General features: G+C 49.3%; 1 protein-coding gene across 12 annotated transcripts in view; it reads right to left on the bottom strand.

Moving 5' to 3' along the window:
* Nucleotides 1–18,188, bottom strand: part of NF1 (neurofibromin 1) — a 1,956,660-nt gene that overhangs the window by 472,324 nt on the left and 1,466,148 nt on the right. For all 12 annotated transcript variants that reach the window (XM_085649550.1, XM_085649547.1, XM_085649544.1 and 9 more), the window contains 2 exons: nt 4,093–4,372; nt 3,294–3,508 (listed from right to left, as the gene is read on the bottom strand). In XM_085649550.1, the coding sequence (XP_085505676.1) occupies nt 3,294–3,508; nt 4,093–4,372 (495 nt within the window). The remainder of the gene's footprint in view (nt 1–3,293; nt 3,509–4,092; nt 4,373–18,188) is intronic.

An 18,188-nucleotide genomic window follows, 5' to 3' on the forward strand; every position in this document is an offset into this window, starting at 1 on the left:
CAAAAGGGGGTCTGACGGTGTATATAAAAAACACAATTCCTGGACTCAGAGTAGCTAGTCTTAGCCTACACCCTAATTACCAATTATTGAAACTCTCATTCACGAGAAGGCGGGTAACATACTTGGTAAATATTTATGACAACCTCTTGGAGTGTGAGAGCCTAGAATTGCTTGGATCTTTACGTAACAAACTCTCAAATCTAACAAGTAAAGTCCAAGGAACGGATGTTCCGAGCATTGTTTGGGGTGGGGATTTTAATCTCCACCCTTGTGGCGTGAAAAACAGTAGTATATGTGGGGTAGCTGATGAAACCGATAATCATGTGATCCATTTCAGTCATACTAGGAAGGGTGACCTTATGAATGAAATATTGTCGGAATTGGGTTTAGTGATCTTAAACAAACTTGATATTTCATCGGATCAGCCCCAGGCTACTTATTTGGGCAGGGGTTGGGCTACAACGATCGATTATTTCTTGATCTCAACACATTTGGTAAGCAGAGCTCAGAATTTCAGATTATTGGTCACCGCATTAAGTGACCACGCAGCCTTGGCTTTTAACCTGATCACTGAAAATGGAAAATTCAAACCATATTCCTTGATGACTGCCCTCGCCCAGAATAACATCCATCTTGCAAAAATGAATGGTTTTACTATAGGGTGGGGGAAGATAGATCCGGAAGTCATAACCACGAAGGTGATCCAAGCAACATATCCCGCCATTGTGAAGTGCTTAGATGGTGACATCAGCCAAGAGGAAGTGTTGTACAATTTCGGTTTAATCTTGGAAGTAGCAAAAAACCTACTAACACGCAAAAATAAAGGAAAACCAAATCAGAAAAAAGGATGGTTTCATCATGAATGCACGGCAGCCAACAAACTTTTAAAAACTGCCCTAACTAACCCTGAAAAAGATCAAGATGAGATTCGCAGGCTAAGGAGGTTATACCGTTTAGCCTGCAAAACAAGGAAGCAGAAAATAAAACAATCTTTATGGGACCAGTTACAAGAAAGCTCACGATCTAGAAATGGGGCATTGTTCTGGAGGGTAGTAAAGACTCCTTTCCTGTCAGATAGCTGTGATCAACCAACTATTGAGGTAGCAATCGAAGGCCCAACATGGGTAAATCATTTCTCAAAAGTATTCAGGAAAACGCAAGTCCCTGATATACTAGAGGCAGAAAACGTTATCTTCCCAGAAACGTTATTTCCGATTGCCCTAAATTTTGATCTCCAGGAAATCATAAAAGCTGTCCAGGCAAGTAAAAGTGGGAAAGCCCCCGGCCCAGATGGAATACCGATCGATTTCTTTAAGTTTAAACTCGATCTCTGGGCCCCAATTCTAAAGGTGGTCTTTGATGCCACCATGCAACGTGGTCTACTTGAAACGTGGTCCCAATCGATCATGATTCCGGTTTTCAAAAAAGGGAATAGAAACGATGTGTCGTGTTATCGGCCAATATCATTGTTGGACTCACTTGGCAAAGTATTGGGGAGGGTGGTGTTACAGCGACTGCAAGAGTGGGCGGAAGACCATAATATATTATCGGACTTACAGTTTGGCTTTCGGGAGGGCTTTGGCACTACAGAGCAGGCCCTAAATTTAAGCCTATTGGTGGGAAAATATGTATCAGCTAAAGAAAGTAAACTCTACATGGTATATGTCGACCTTTCTGCGGCATTTGACTGTGTTTCCCATTCCAAGTTATGGTCTGTTCTTACTGCCTTAGGCATTGACTTGGCCCTGGTGAATCTCCTACGTGCACTATACTCGGGTGCCTCGTCCCGGGTCCGTTTCGGGGCCCGGGGCGAGGTATCCGAGTCTTTTGGGGTGGAACGTGGGGTGAGGCAGGGTTGTGTCCTGGCCCCCTTCCTTTTCTCTCTCTACACAAATGGCCTGGAGGTGGAGATGTTGCAAGGGGCTCAGGACCTACCTCGCATAAAAGATCGCCTCATCCCAGCGCTTCTCTACGCGGATGACGCAGTAATCATAGCGCGTACTCCGCGAGAGTTGCAAAAATCGCTAGATAGGTACTCTAAGTTCATGGGTAACTTGGACCTTAAAATAAACATCAAAAAAACCTACGTGATGGTGGCAGGGAAAGATAGAAAGCGGGGTAAGTCCATCTTCTTAGACAAAGAGAGGTTGGAGTTTACTATTCAATATCCGTATCTCGGAGTTATGATTGATGAAAAGCTCAATTGGAAAGCTGCAATTGATGCTAGAAAACATCATCTTCTGCGAGCTATCATGGCCCTTATAAAATTCGCCCAAAAATTGGGGAAAAGACCTCCCGTAGAATTACTGCGCATTTATGTGGCAAAGTGCCAGTCAACAGCACTCTATGGGGCTGGTTTGTGGGGCCATAAAAACACACATGCTCTGCAAGTTGCGGAGAATATTTTCATGCGATTTCTTTTGATGACTCCGAAACGTGTGTCCACTTTTTCATGCCATGCTGAATTAGGCATGGCCCACATCGAGGATTTGGCAAAAATCCAACCCCTCTTACTATGGCGCCGTATCTGGTTATCAACAAGAAATCTAGTTACAAAGGCGATTGTAACAGACGTAATGTCTTTGGAGTATGTGAGTAAAATCGAGTGGCTAACATTTATAAAAAGATTTTTTACTGATTTAGGTTGTCCCAAATACTATGATAACCCTGAATCTATGTCTGAAATCTCTAAAAAAGAATTAAAAATTAGAGCTCTCTCGCATTTGGAAGAACTGCGGATAACCAAGGAGATAAGAAAGCCTTCTGTCCAACACTCCTTGATTGTTGCAACCACTCTGTATATTGAGCCATACTTGACATATGTGGACTTCCGATTTGAGCGTCTCCTGTTGACACGCTTTAGATTGAATATCTTCCATAAACTTGTGGCTTTTCCCAAACGTAACTCTTGGAAAGAGGCATTAGCAGTATGTCCATGTGATGATATTTCAGAACAAACAACCATGCATACTGTTCTGTTTTGTAAGTTTTATGCTGAACATCGCACTTTATGGCTGATTCCTTTGTTAAGATCTCTTGGTTTTAAAAGATGTCGTCCTGCTATGCTGCACTTACAATTTCTCAACACCACACTGATCACAAAAACTGTGGCCACGTTTTTAAAATGTATTTATAACCATAGAACAAATCTTGGCTGAAATATTCCCTGTTATTTTAAATATTAGAACGTAACTTTATATTAAGCAAGATATGAATTTTTGTATGTTCTTTTATGGTTATAATTGTCTGTGTATAACCGAATAAAGATGATTTATTATTATTATTACATTTACCTCCATAATCTCCAGTAGGGCTTCGGTGACTGTCTCCAGCGAAGTCAGGGCAAATGTTTCCCTTTCATATGAGCCAGGTGAAAAGGACCTATCCCGATAGCTGGATCTGAATGCAATCACAGCTGCTGATTTCACTTTGCTGATCCCAAAGAGCAAGTAAAACTTCGGCAATGAGAATTCTGTTAGGCTGAGTCTCAAAACCTGTTTGGTCTCTTCTGTTATGGAAACAAAATAGGACAAAAGAAATTTCTAGACGCGTTTATCATTAAAAATTTCAGTTCAGATATTCAAAATAATTGACAATTCCCTTAGTAAAGAAAACAGCTACTGAAAGACTTTTAAAGTGGACTGGCAACATACAGATATCTACTTGTCGAACGTGTATTGCAGCCATCAGTTTTTAGCTTCAGAGGTCATGTATTACAGTGTTTCTGAAGGCACGCTCAACATTAGAGTCTATGTTCCAAACGTGCTCTTTCTCGCAACTGCACCAGCTACGAATTTAAAAGTCGTTGTGGCATTGTGCATGCATCCTTCACATCCTCTGCTTTATCGAATATACCAAATGAAGTAACTCTTAAGGACACAGGATTATATAAACACATTCAAGTAAGAATTGTTTTCAGATAACTAATTTGTAAGCCGTATGTTATCACAGAAACTGGTGTACGAGCATATGTCAGCGTGAATCAAAAATTTCATATTCATTAAAAGCTAGCAACCCCAAATCTAACACGTGCAGGTGACTACTCAAGATGGTGTAGGCCATCTGGGTTACAGTGAAAATTGCAGAACTTACCACTGAAGTTAAGCTGCGAACAAGTGCATAGGGAGTGAATTATATTAATAACTAGTCCATGGGTGGAAGCTCGAAGTGATAAAGGACCTGTGGCCACTAACAAAGTGACAACATGGAATAGGTAGGGAAGGTGCGCAGCCACATCCAATGAGTTGTTGAATGACAGCATCAGCATGTAACGGGCAAGGATGGCAATGTCATCCCACATCAGGTGCTGTTCAAGTGTAGGTGTAGGAGACAGGCATGTTTTGTCAATTAATTTACACATTCTTCCAATCACCTAAAAGAAAGCACACATCAGGAAAAAGTTACTTTAGAGTAAATAATTCAACCAATTGAATACATATTATTAAGAGAATGTGGGTATGTTTTGTATGTGTAAGTATCTAATGCACAGATCTGGCTAGTGAGCTACAGAACACTGTACACCAGGCAAGAGCCCATAGGTACTACTCCAGACAGATTACAATAAGGTAAGTTAATAAAGTAGGGGACAACCTCGAATATATATTTATACCACAACATGGCCAATATTTTATGCAACAAATGAAAACGAGCTGTTTGCATTTATTTTTTGTTTTATAAAGTTCAGCTGTGCTAGCGAACAAATGTAAATAATGTTTTGCAACAATTTGTTTCCATTATCACTCTCATGTTTAAAGTACAAGTTACTTACCTTCGGTAACAATGTATCTGGTAGAGACGATTCTAGCCGCAGATTCCTTAACGTAGAATTATCCCCAGGCGTGAGACTGGATGCGGAAACTTTTTCCACAGCATCTCTGCGCGCCAGGGGCGGTACCACGCGACCCCACCCTGACATCTTCCGCAGACGTGACGTCAGCGAGGTCACATAAGTCCTACCCCGGCACGCTGACGTCAGTTTTCTTCGGAGAACTTTTCCGTGCCACAACGCGGAGCCATCACAAACAAAACTGTGAGAGTATGGGAACAGTGTGCGAAAAAATCAGTGAAACAAAAAGGAAAGGAGAGAATTGTGAGGAACAGCACCATTAGGGACAGCGCCAAGCACTGCGTTACTGAAAATCATGGAAAGGAAGGAGCAGAGCACTGCTCCGAGAAGCAACCCCGCCAAGCGAAGGCGATATACTCCCGGAGACAGAAAGACATGAGTAAAATGTCGGGGCAGAAAGTCAGCAACCACAATCTATAACAGTGAAGGGCGACAAGTCCAGAACAGATGAGGAACAACAAATCACCCCAAGACAACACCAGCAAGGGGTATCGTACCCCCTGCAAAAGGCGAAGGGCTGAGGCACAGCCAAGAGACCCCAACCCAGAGGAGTCGGAAACCCCAAGCAACGAAAACAAGGAAAAAGCTTATGAGTAGGCCCCACACTGGAATAACCAGGGTGCAAGGATGCAACACTACAGACGAACCTACCGACCAAGTATCAGAAAGGAACCTACCGACCAAGTATCAGAAAGGAACCTACCGACCAAGTATCAGAAAGGAAGGAGCGTAACAAATAAAGAGAACAAAGCATCCCACCAGGGAGGAAGAGAAAGAGAGCACCCACAGAAGACAAATGCCACCCGGAGGGAGGCGAGCGCAGAAGACCAAGCTGAAGGGTCCTCGCAGAACGGGGAGGAAGGGCGGGCCGTGAAGGAATCTGCGGCTAGAATCGTCTCTATCAGATACATCTTTACCAAAGGTAAGTAACTTGTACATCTTGTAGAGACTACTAGCCGCAGATTCCTTAACGTAGAATAGATACCCTAGCCATACCCCGAGGGGAGGAGGTGTGCGAGAGAACCTCGCCAGCTTGGAAGAACACAGGGCCCCAACAGGGGATGTGGCATGGGGACAGGAAGGACGGTCCAGCCCCTCCAAGCAGAAGTAGCAAGGAGAAGGGAAGGCCAGGATATCGGAAGCCAACCCGAGGAGCAAAGGGCGTCCGCCAGAAAACCCGGAGGGACAGACAGCACCCAACGGGTACCAAAAGAAGAAAATAACCACCCTCGAATCCAAGGAGAAGAGGCGGAACGGAGGCAGAGCCCGCCTCAGGAGAACACACCCAGCAAAGGGGACAGCTGAACGGGTGTCCATCCCGAGGCAGGGAACAAGAAAGGAACGAGTCCACAGCCGATAAGCGCAGACGTGAGAAGGAAGACACAGACGCGCAAAGCTCCAGCAAAGCAGGGGACAGGAGCACACGCTGACACAACGAGGCCCTCGGAGGTGGACCAGAACAACCAGACGTGCACAGTAGACAGCCAGCAAATACTATGAAGCAGCGTGCCCAGAACAAGCTGAACGCAAGACGAAGACAGAGGCAAGGGAACCCCAGAACAAGCCCTAGAGAAGGACCATCCCAGTAGCACCACCCAGCCCACGAAGAGAAGTGAGACCAGCAAAAAGATAAAGAGATACATGTAGTACAAACTGAAAGCCGGCAACCAGAACACAGGAGAACACCAGGAACAACCTAGCCTCCCTGGAACATAAGGCAGAGGCCCAGGCCGAAACAGCGGAGAACAAGGTGGAAACACCAAGACGAAACGCTGAAAACAGCATGACAAAGTCGGTCTGGCGATCCAGAGGCTGAAGAGGGAAGGCAATATGGACGACAGGCAAACCCTGTAGAAGGATAGAAACACCATCAAATACTGAGCGGGACAGAACCTGGAGCAGCGCAAGCTGCACTAACAGCCAAAATCACTCACCACAACACTGACGAGCTGAACTAGCAGCCAAAAGAATAGAGGGGCCAATTGAAGGACCCTGAAGGCATTCCAAGCCGCACACAGCACACAGGCCAACTGAAACACAAGGCCCCAAAGAGAAAGGTGGTATAAACGCCTCCCATAAGACACCGGAGGACCGACAAGCCGAAGCTTACGGAGTGGGAGGAGGACGGAGCCCCGCAAGGAGTCGCTGAATAGCGGAGTCCGCATGGGTGTGAAATAACAGAGTCCCATCAAAAGGCAGGTCAACAAAACGCTCCCGAACATTCTCCGGAAAGATGCCATCCCGCAACCAAGCATGGCGGCGAAGGCCCACAGAACTCGCCATAGCGTGGCCGAGAGAATCAGAGACGTCCAAGGCCGAACGGAGAAAAAATTTAGCTAACACCCGACTATCCTGCACGTGGTTCCGCAGATCAGCGCGGGCACCCTCTTGGGAGGCGCGAGACAGAAGGGACTCCGCGGAACCTCACAGGTTGGAAGTAGCCCTGGTCAACACACAAAGCGTGTTGAGCGCGTGCAGAGCAGCACTAGTGGAGGCGAACATGTTACGCCCCCAGGAGTCCAACCACCGGGCCTCCCGTGACGGCAGGAGCCGCACCGAAGGCAAGGAGGGAAAAGCAGCCCGCAGGACAGGGCCCTGGGCAGATGGGTGGGAAAAAAGGCAGACTTGATCGTGCAGGGCAGGACGGTGGCGTGAAGGAGCGGCTAAGGCACCGGATCCCACGCAGCAGGACGCCCCCAGGCCGCCAGAAGAGAGTTGTGGAGCGAAGCTTCAAATGGGAGAAGCGGCTCCCCTCCACCAGAGCCCTGGTGGATAACCTCCAACAAGTGATCCGCTGGAAGTGGAGCGACCGGATTGCCCATTTGCAAAATGCCGGTGGCTGTGGAAATGGCACGGACAGAGGCCACACTCACCTCCGCAGGGCGGCGTGTGGGGGAAAGCAACTCTTCCGTGGGCGAAGGCTGCAAACTAAGTCGCCCGTCCCCGTGCCCTGCTGGAGGAAGAAAAGGCCAGCCCCTGTAGCATGAAGACCCATGGACGAGTGAGGGGCCTGAGGGGTCTCCGGAGAAGGTGAAGAAGCCTGCAGGGCAGACAACAGCAGGGAGCGGAAGAGCGGGTCCGGGACTGTGGACGTGGAGACGGCGTAGAACCCGCCCTGCAAGCCGCCAGGGAAAAAGCAACGACGCGGCGTCCAGTCTCCGGTGAAGAGGAGACAAAAATCCTCCGGAGAGGAAGGGACATCCAGAGAAGAGTCGACTATACGAAGTCCGACCTCCACCACCACGAGCCTCATCGGAGAAGGGGGTGGGGTCGGAGCTGAAGCGGCCAATGAACGGCGCCAAAAAGGCACCGGCTCGACCTCCGACGAGGTAGCCGCCTGCGCCGAGGACCGAGGGGGGCCTGGGGAGGAGCCCCGGATCCCGGCCTTCACCCGCAGCGCGGCCAGGGAGGAAAGCCGACCACTCCAGACAGGCGTTGGCTCGACCTCTGGGAAGACAGCCGCCTGCCCAGATCACCGAGGTGGACTTGGGGACAAGCCGCGAGTCCCAGCGACCTCCTGCGACACCTCAGGGAACCCCGCGGGGCTTTGCGGCGAGGAAGGGACGCCATGGGTCAAAGAGGGGAACCCCTTATGCCCGCACCTCGACGACACCACACCTCCATAACCTGAAGCCGAATGCGTCGGCGCCGGGTGCGAACGCCCCACACATGGCGAGGGATCCACGGACGCCTCAGGAAGAGGAGGGGGGCCAAAGAAGCCTGCAGAGCCGTAGAGTAGGCCTTCATCTGGGCCCTTGTCACCCCAACGCCAGGAAACAGAGGATAGGATGGTGACGGGCGAGGGCGCATGTCCCGAGAGAAACCCGCGCCCTCAGCAGGAGGACAGGGCCTCGGTGGCAAGCTGCGGGACTTACCGGCGGGCGAACGACACCCGTGGGGCCTCGGTAAAGGACGATGCCGCAGCCGGAAACGGCGGCCTCTGGACCCTTCCGAGGTAGGAGACGGACGCTGCGACGAGACCTATCTGGACAAGCGGGCCGAAAGCAATTTTATCCGGTGCTCCCGCCGGGACTTCGGCTTGAGATGCTGACAAGCTTCACAGTCCGGAGAATCATGGTGCTCACCCAAAAACCACATACAAATAGGGTGAGGGTCCGTCGCTGACATCTGACGCGCACAAGAAGCACACGTCTTGAAGCCCGAAGGCATTGCACACTGTTCCCAGCTCAAAGGCGGTAAAAGAGGCCTGAAAACAGGTCAAGGGAACATACTCCGGATCCGCGTTGCACGTGGAAAAGAAGGAAACTGACGTCAGCGCGCCGGGGTGGGACTTATGTGACCTCGCTGACGTCACGTCCGCGGACGAGGTCTGTGAGAAAGTGGCTCTGTATATACTGTTCCCAAAGAGGTACAGTGTGTACAGAGTCCACAGTCCCCAGAGGTTTGGCAGAGGTTAAATTTAGATATAACCTTACTCTCTAAAGTGGTAGCTTGGTCGAGCAGTAAGGCAGTATCAGAGGACAGTGTAAAGCATTTGTTGTACACACTCAGCCAGCAAATGGTCTCACACACTCAAGAACTGAACTCAAGGCCAATAGTTTATATAAAAAATATATGCTTGTTTTATTTTAGAACCAACAATAGGTATTAAAATATACTTTCTCAGAATGAGAGGCTTTAGTTAAATACGTTTGCAATATGCATTTGACTTTTGTAGATAAGAGTTACAGGTTGTTGAAATAGGCAACACAATTTCAAACACAATAATACATTGAGCTCAATGTGAGTTTTTAAGTTATTTGCAATAGAGGACTGTCAGGATAAATTTTCTAATTCCAAGACTGGATCCTAGATTCAGTCCTGGGACAGGTCTTGGAAACAAGTGAGTAAATTCATTTCAGTTACTGTTATGATTTTTAGGCAATATTTTGCTATTTTAAAAGTTGACAGAAGAAATTTCATAGAAAACAGTCAATGATTCCTTATGGGAGAAAATTCAAGTTACAGGTAAAGTATGTTCTCGTTACTTTTGTAATCCAAGGCTGGGCTCCTAGGCTCAGCACTGGGACCTCTATCTAAAACAGGTAAGTAATTACGTTTTCACAGTTGGTACGATTTTTAAAGAATATTTGTAATTTGCAAAAATCGACACTTAGAAGAAATTTCACAGAAAAACAGTCAATGGTTTCCTATGGAAGAAAATTGGGTTACTGGTAAGTACGGTGGTGAGTACTTTTCAGGGTCAGTGCTGGGCACCAAGATCCAGCACTGGGATCTCTTCTTATAGCAGGTGAGTATTTCCGTTTTCATTACTCGGGTGATTTTAGGTGAATATTTTAAGTTTTAGAAACTCCACACTTAGAAGAAATTTCAGAAGAAACCAGTCAATGTTACCCTATGGAAGAAAATTGGGTTATCGGCTTTTGGGTAAGTACTCGACTTGCAGAGTTAAGGTTCTGGGCACAGACTCAGGGTCTCCCAGGGTCAGGTTGGTACAGTTGTTACACCCTCAGCGGCACTGGGTCGGCCGGGTGCAGAGTGAGTTAGGCCCAATGTTATCCTATGGAAGGTAGGGGGGCCTTGGTTGGTGGCTTGCGACTAGCAGGCCACGCGACTGTGGAAGCTGGGCTCCTGGCCACTTGCTCAGGGCAAATGGGGAAGTAGGTAGGAGTAGAAGTTACACTGCCAGGGCCACTCGGGCGGCTGGGTGCAGGGTGCTTTTGAGCCTTCGGGCGCTCAATGGATTTCAATGGGAAAGTTCCAGGTTGAACAAAGGCTGCAAGCTTGGGGAGAAGATGCTTCAGGTGCCGCCGCCACCACCACTTCGAGAGGTAAGTTGGGTAGTTGGAGGATAGGTAGATACCCAGGAGTCGGGCACATGGGACCGCAGGGCGCCGGGTGCAGGGGTGCCTTTTGGTGTCGGGAAATCTTACCCTCTGTTGATCGCGGTTGGGGGGGGTCCCTGGTTCTGAGGCTGCAGGCGTAATCAGGAGCGTCAAGGTGAGTCCTTGGGTGCCGGATTCGGGGTCACAGTCGCCGGGGGGACGTCCGCTGGGTCTTTATCCACTCCGGCATAGGCCAGGCTTGCCAGGTGCAGTGTGCGCAGGGTTCGCGGTTCCGGGCTGATGCCAGGGGTTAGAAACTTGTTTTGAGCAGAGCCACTGCTCATGGGAGCCAGGTCCTCCAGGGTTTATGAGGTTGCTGGCCACAAGAAGTGCCGGGATTTAACAGGAGCAGGTTCAAGGGTCGACAGGCCGGTAGGGCTGGGGCCAAAGCAGTTGGTGTCTTCCTCTTCTTAGCAGCTGCACGGCGGGTCTTCTTTCTTCTTGCCCTTATTTGCCTTTTCGGAATCTGGAGAAGAAAGGTTTAGGGAGCCTCTAAATACTAGATTTAGGGGCGTTACAGGTAGGTAAAGGGCAGGGACCAATGGGTCCCTGCCCTGGGGTGGGTACACCCCCTATCCTGCCACTCCTGTGGGAGGGGGGCAGTAGCCTAGTCCTGATTGGGCAGGGCCTCCCATCTTCAAGATGGCGAGCGCCCGGAGATGTGCTTCACCTCGCCTCCCCCACCTGAGGGGTGGGGTTGGCAGGCTGGCACATCCCCTGTCCGTACTTGGGGTTTCCGGCCAGTCTTCCCGCCAGAGTGGGGGTCAGAACCGGTGGGGGACAGTTTGCTGGGTACAGCAAGTGGCCTGGAGAAGCTCACAGCGGCGGCATGCCTTTGAAGCTTCCCCCTGCCCATCCTGGGGGAGGAGACCTAGCACCTCGCCCAGGATGTGCATTGTTGCAGGCCCAGGAGAGCGGGGGCTCTACACCCAGGGGTCCAGCAACATGTCTGCTGTGTGGCAGCCTAGGCAGCTTCCCAGACCAGACGTGGATTGTAGGTTAGGTTTCAGGGGGCATCTCTAAGATGCCCTCTGTAGTGCTTTGTACATTAAATCCCACACTGGCATCAGTGCGGGTTTAATGTGCTGAGAAGGTTGATAACAAACTTCTCAGTCTTCAGTGTTGCCATTATGGTGCTGTGGAGTTCGTGTTTGATGGGCTCTCAGCACCATATACTCTTAAATGGCAGCACTGCACGTACAGTGCCCAGGAATGGACCTGGGTACTGTAGGGGCACAGGGCTCATGCTCCTGTGTCCACACCACTGGCATAGGGCACCCAGCTAGAGGGGTGGCTGATGTATGCCAGGGCAGTGTAGGTTGTGGGCATGGCACACAGGGATGTGTGCCATGTCGACTCTTTGTTTTGCCTTGTACCCAGACACTCAGCCTGCGAGGGCAGTGTGGTTGTGTTAGGGTACAGGGCCTCTAAGGGTGGCACAATAAGCGCTGCAGCCCTTAGAGACCTTCCCTGGTCACAAGGCCCTGGGTACCTAGGGTACCATTTACAAGGGGCTGACATGTGGCCAGGGTTTGCCAATTTGGGGTTTTAGGGAAGGAACATAGGCTCTGGGCACCTGATTGGCAGGAGTCCAGGGCACACTCAAAGTACATTCAGCAATTCAGCAAAAAGTGGGGGCATACCATGCAAGAAAGATGGCACTTTCTCACAACGACAGGGCGGGGTCGCGTGGTACCGCCCTTGGTGCGCAGAGATGCTGTGGCAAAAATGTTAAGGATCCAGTCTCACGTCTGGGGATAATTCTACGTTAAGGAATCTGCAGCTAGCAGTCTCGATCAGATTCAGTTTAAGCATGCAAACTCAGATGGAAATTCACATAATTACTGCTCACCATTCTGTGCATTAAACCATTCACACAAAAAACAGCTCTTTCCCAGCTGAATAGCGGTCCCCGTATAATGCTGAAATAAGGGCATCATAAAACTCATCTGACGGCTTACAAGAATTTTTAGAATGGACCGGACTCCAGACCACAGATTACATTTCAAATCAAAGCATTGCACCAAGCTATTTTTGCTCAATGTTTTGATCGGGGAAAATACTTTGTGGGTACCATAAAAATGTAAAAAAGCAGAAGCCCATCTGAGACATGACCACTCGCCTTCTTTTTTTAGATTTAAGTGACCCAGCCAAACTCCAGACTCCACAATAGCACAGAAAGCCAAGATTGAAATACCTTCTGCACTTCAAAACCAAGTTAGAAATAAACAAATTAGCATACCATATCTAAGCCAATGTGTTATTCTCATCTCCAGCTCATAGGGGGTGCTTACTAACATCAGAGCAGTATAGGAGAGTGGGCCTGAAAATTAGGCAGGCTTCAGCTATATGTATTTTGCATGATGAATGTTGAAAATATTATACCATTTATCCCCGCACTTACCTTTAAAACAAAACCTTTGTCTTTCAGTCATGTAAAACACAAGTTTTCGTCAGCAGTACCCCTGCGCGTTGGCAGGTGGCGTCATGGGGCTCCGCGTCCGTCGTTGGCGTCGTGGTTGCTGAGATGACGTTGTGGCAGCTACTTAGACGCCGCTCTCGCGTGCTGATTTCAGTTCTGTACACGACTTTCCGCGCCAGGAACGCAGAGCCATGCAAGATACTGACCACTGGTGCATTGAAACTAGGGCCCTGAAAGGGATGACCTTAACCCTATAAATCAGTTCGCAGATCGGGGAGGATGGGTGGGGTGGTAAGGAATCTATCACCAATTAATGTTTCTTACAGATATATCGTTACCGAAGGTAAGTAACTTGTGCATCTGAAATAAACACGTTAGTGATAGATTCCTTAACTTAGAATAGATACCCCAGCAATACTAACCGTGGTGGTGGGTCTGCGAACCAAGATCACGCCAGGAAGTTCCAGAGAACAGAACGGCCAAAGAAACCATCTCTCCGTACTTGGCTGTCCAGGCAATAGTGCTTAGTAAAAGTGTGCAACGAGACCTATGTAGCTGCCAGTCAGATCTCTTGTAAGGGGACACCACGTCCCAGTGCCGTAGTGGCAGCCATCGCCCTGGTGGAATGGGCGCGCAGCCCCACCGGAGGCTCCTTCTTCGCCAGAGAATAACAGGTTTTTATACACAAGACGACCCATCGGGAGATAGTCCGCTTGTGTACGGCCTGACCATTCTTGGCGCATACGTAGCCAACAAAGAGCTGGTCATCCACCCGGAACTGTTGTGTGCGATTCAGGTTTTATGAGAGTGCACGTTTTGGGTCCAGACGGTGGAGCCTCTCTTCCTCTCTGGAAGGAGGCGGAAAGAAGGTGGGCAAAGTGATGGTCTGCCCGATGTGAAAGGCAGTGACAACCTTTGGCAGAAAGGATGGACGTGTTCTGAGCACAACCTTGTTCGGATGGACAGACAGAAAAGGAGGTTTGCAAGAAAGAGCCTGGAGCTCACTCACTCTCCTAGCAGAGGTGATGGCAACCAGGAAAGCAGTCTTCAAAGTTAACAGACGAAGAGGACAGTTGTGAAGAGGCTCAAAGGAAACGCACATTAAATATGTAAGAACCATGTTCAAGTCCCACTGTGGCATTACGAAGGGAATAGGAGGGAAAAGATGGGTAATGCCTTTAAGGAATCTATTTTCAACAGGGGACTTGAAAAGAGAGGGCTGATCAGGGAGCCTGAGAAAGGCCGAAATAGCAGAAAGATAGCCCTTGATAGTGCTCAGAGCAGAACCCTGCTGGTCCAAAGAAAGAAGGAACAGTAGGACACACATTTGTTCCACCAGCAAGCGTATACCAACTTAGTGGAGGGACGCCTGGCTGCCAGAATGACATCACAGACTTCAGGAGGCAAGTGAAAAGGAATCAACTGCCACCGCTCAATCTCCACGCAAAGAGGTGGAGTCTGGACAGGTTCGGGTGGAGTACCATCCCCTGCTGCTACGACAGAAGATTCTCCCGAAGAGGCAGTCGGATCGGAGGATCGATGGTCACACTGAGTAGCTCAGGATACCAAACTCTTCGAGCCCAGTCCGGAACACAAGAATGACTTGGGCTTGGTCACACCTGATCTTCTTCAGCACTCTGGGCAGAAGTGGTATAGGCAGAAAGGCGCGCAACAACCGCAACTCCACTCGCGATGAAAAGCGTCGCCTAGCGAGTGCCGCCTTGGAAATTCCAACGCGCAGAACTGCTGACATTGCGTGTTCTCTTCAGTGGCGAAAAGATCTAACCAAGGCTCTCCCCACTGTCGAAAGAGACCTTGTGCCACGTCCGAGTGAAGACGCAATTCGTGATCCATCATGCATATGCGGCTGAGTTCGTCCGCCCTGGAGTTCAGTGAACCTGCCAGGTGTTGAACCACCAGGGAAATGCCTGATGTTCCAGCCATGTCCAGAGGCGCAGAGCCTCTTGACATAGGGTCCACGACCATACCCCACCCTGTTTGTTGCAGTACAACATGGCGGCGGTGTTGTCTGTGAACATCTGCACTACTCTCCCCTTGACAGAGGGAAGGAATGCCTTCAGTGCAAGCCAGATCGCCCGAAGCTCCAAAAGGTTGACATGGAGCCTGGACTCCGCTGGAGACGAGAGGCCTCTGATCTCCGCCTCTCCCATGTGGCCCCCCCATCCCAGGAGGGACGCATCCGTCACCACTTTGTGCTCCGGTTGAGGAAGGGAGAGGGGTCTGCCATTGACCCAATGCCAGTTTGTGAGCCACCACTGCAGCTGTTGTGCATTGCCCTCCAAGATCTGGATGTAACCGGACAGGTTCCCCTGATGCTGCGCCCACTGGAACTTCAAGTCCCACTGCAGAGCCTGCATATGCCATCTGGCGTGAGTAACCAGCAGGAGGCCATGAGGCCCAGCAACCTCAGGGTCATCCTGACCAAAACCCAGGATAGAGGCTGAGAGCTAGGAATCCTAGTCCGAATATCCTGGGCTCACCTTTCGGGAGGATAGGCCCGAAAGTGCGTCGTATCCAGAACTGCTCCGATGAAGAGGAGCTTCTGAGAAGGAATCAGGTGTGACTTTCGCACATTGATGGAGAACCCCAGCAAATGCAGGAGGTCGGCCGTAGTCTGGAGGTGGGAGACGACTGTCTGGGGCGAGCCCACCTTCAACAGCCAGTCGTCAAGATAGGGGAAGACTGGAAGCCCTGATCTGCGTAGATGAGCTGCGACCACCGCCATCACTTTAGTGAACACCCGAGAGGCGCTGGTAAGTCCAAAGGAGAGCACGGTAAACTGAAAGTGCTTGTGGCCCACCGTGAACAGTAGGTAACGCCTGTGGGCCGGCAGGACGGGAATGTGGAAATATGCGTCCTGCAGGTCCAACGCTACCATCCAGTCTCCAGGGTCGAGGGCAGACAAGACCTGAGCCAGAGTTAACATCTTGAACTTCTCCTTCCGGAGAAGGCCCTTGTCCTTCTTGGGCACCAGAAAGTAGTGGAAATAACAACTATGTCCTACTTCTGGTGCAGGAATGCGCTCGATGGCCCCATTGGCCAAGAGGGCCGCGACTTCCTGTTGAAGTGCCAAGTGATCCCTGCCATGCGGTGGTACTGGGGTGGCATGGCTGGTGGGGTAGTCTTGAAGGGGAGGGAGTGGCCCCTTCGGACTATTTGTAAAACCCACCTGTCCGAAGTGATGGTGCGCCAGTGGGGGAGGTGATGGCGAATCCTGCCACCCACTGGCGTTTGATGGGCCTGAAAAACCGGACTAGGAAGGTTTGGAGGCAGTGGTGGCCGGGGTGGAGGTGGACTCACCCGCCCGCTGGCCACCTGACCCGCCTCGGCGGGTCACACGTCTGCAGCCGTGCTGAGACTGTTGCTGCGCAGGCCTGTGGCTCTGAAGCAAACGTGTAAGGGCTCCCCTTCTGTGGCCACGAAAGGAGCGAAAAGCAGAAGTCGGAGGAGGGCATAACTATTTTTCCCCGCAGGGAATTACAACGCAGTCGTTACAACAACCGCGTTGTAATTCCCTGCGGGGAAAAATAATGCATAAAAAAGAGGTATATTCGTTCATAAGTACCTTCAATATGGCACCGGAGTCTAGCTATATTCCAGTGTGAACACTAGCAGTATGACTCCAACAATGCACCTGTGTCACTGCGCGATCATGAGACCACATTAGTGATGGATCACATGATCCATTGAAATGTGGGGTTATGGGTTTAAATACCGCTTGTTGACTGCATCGGCACCTTCATGATTGCAGAGATTGGGTAGGACGATGGCAATGTCCATTAATGGTACATGTGAATACTTTGGGGGATGCAAGGAGTGGATTAAAGATCCATTATCATTTATATTTAGAGAACACTAATAAGTGGTCTACGATCCTGCGTGTTCTAAGAGGCCTGAGTCCAGTGAGAATTGGGTCAGAATTCACTATTGAGCCTGCAATCTCCTCATGGGAATTCTCCTTGATTTCATGCATTTGAGGATGTGAAATAACATGGACAGGTAGCACACACTGGTGTTACACTTCTCATGTGGGATTTGTGATAGGACTGTAGACTGTTATCCAAATAAGAAATATTTTTATAGGTCTCTGGTCCGTGAAATGTACCTCCCACATTTTAACCCTTTTATATTTTTTATTCTTTACAGGTCAGTTTTATTGTTTTGGGATTATGTCTTCACTAACAAAGAGATAGTGAATTTATACCTTTCAGAACACGCACTTGATGGATTAGTGTTGTGGGTACACACTTTCTATTGAAATAGGATCCCACTACAAGTAGATTAGGTCTTTGTGGTCCTGATGGATTGCCAAATATCTGGATAGACAAAAATTAGAGTCAATTGAGAGGATAGAAAGAGGCAAATGCTACTTACCAGTATGCATCTGTTCTTGGCATGTAGAGCTGCAGATCTACACACTATGCATAGATCGCCATCTGGTGTTGTGCCCGGATGTTTGCAGTTGTTTTTCCTTTTGGAAAGTCTTTGGAAGTCACGAGGTATGTGACTCCTCCTTTGGATCGTATTGCGAATGGGCTTCGGCTCCATCCTCAGATTGCTTTTCGCCAGCAGGGAAATGATGGAGCGTAGTAATAAACAGTGAAGATGCCCATGTTTGTTGTGTGTAAATAAGATAAACTGGAACAGATAAAGGTAGCCGGGGAGGCGGGTGGGCGTGTGTAGATCTGCAGCTCTACATGCCAAGAACAGATGCATACTGGTAAGTAGCATTTGCCGTTCGAGGCATATGAGCTGCAGATTACACACTGTGCATGGATCATGGATTATATACCAGTACCCATCCTTAGCGGCGACTCCCAGTATCTGTTGCAGTGGTTTGAAGGAATATGCTACTTACCAGTATGCATCTGTTCTTGGCATGTAGAGCTGCAGATTACACACTTTTTCATAGACTATATAGCAGTTCTCAACCTTAGCGGCGACCACCGGTATCTGTTGCAGTGGTTTGAAATAATGTTTTTAGTACAGCCTGGCCCACACTAGCTTGTTGCTTGGTTTGCACATCTACACAATAGTGTTTAGTGAAAGTGTG

This window comes from Triturus cristatus, chromosome 3_2 (assembly GCF_964204655.1).
Source record: "Triturus cristatus chromosome 3_2, aTriCri1.1, whole genome shotgun sequence".
NCBI classification, from domain to species: Eukaryota; Metazoa; Chordata; class Amphibia; order Caudata; family Salamandridae; genus Triturus; species Triturus cristatus.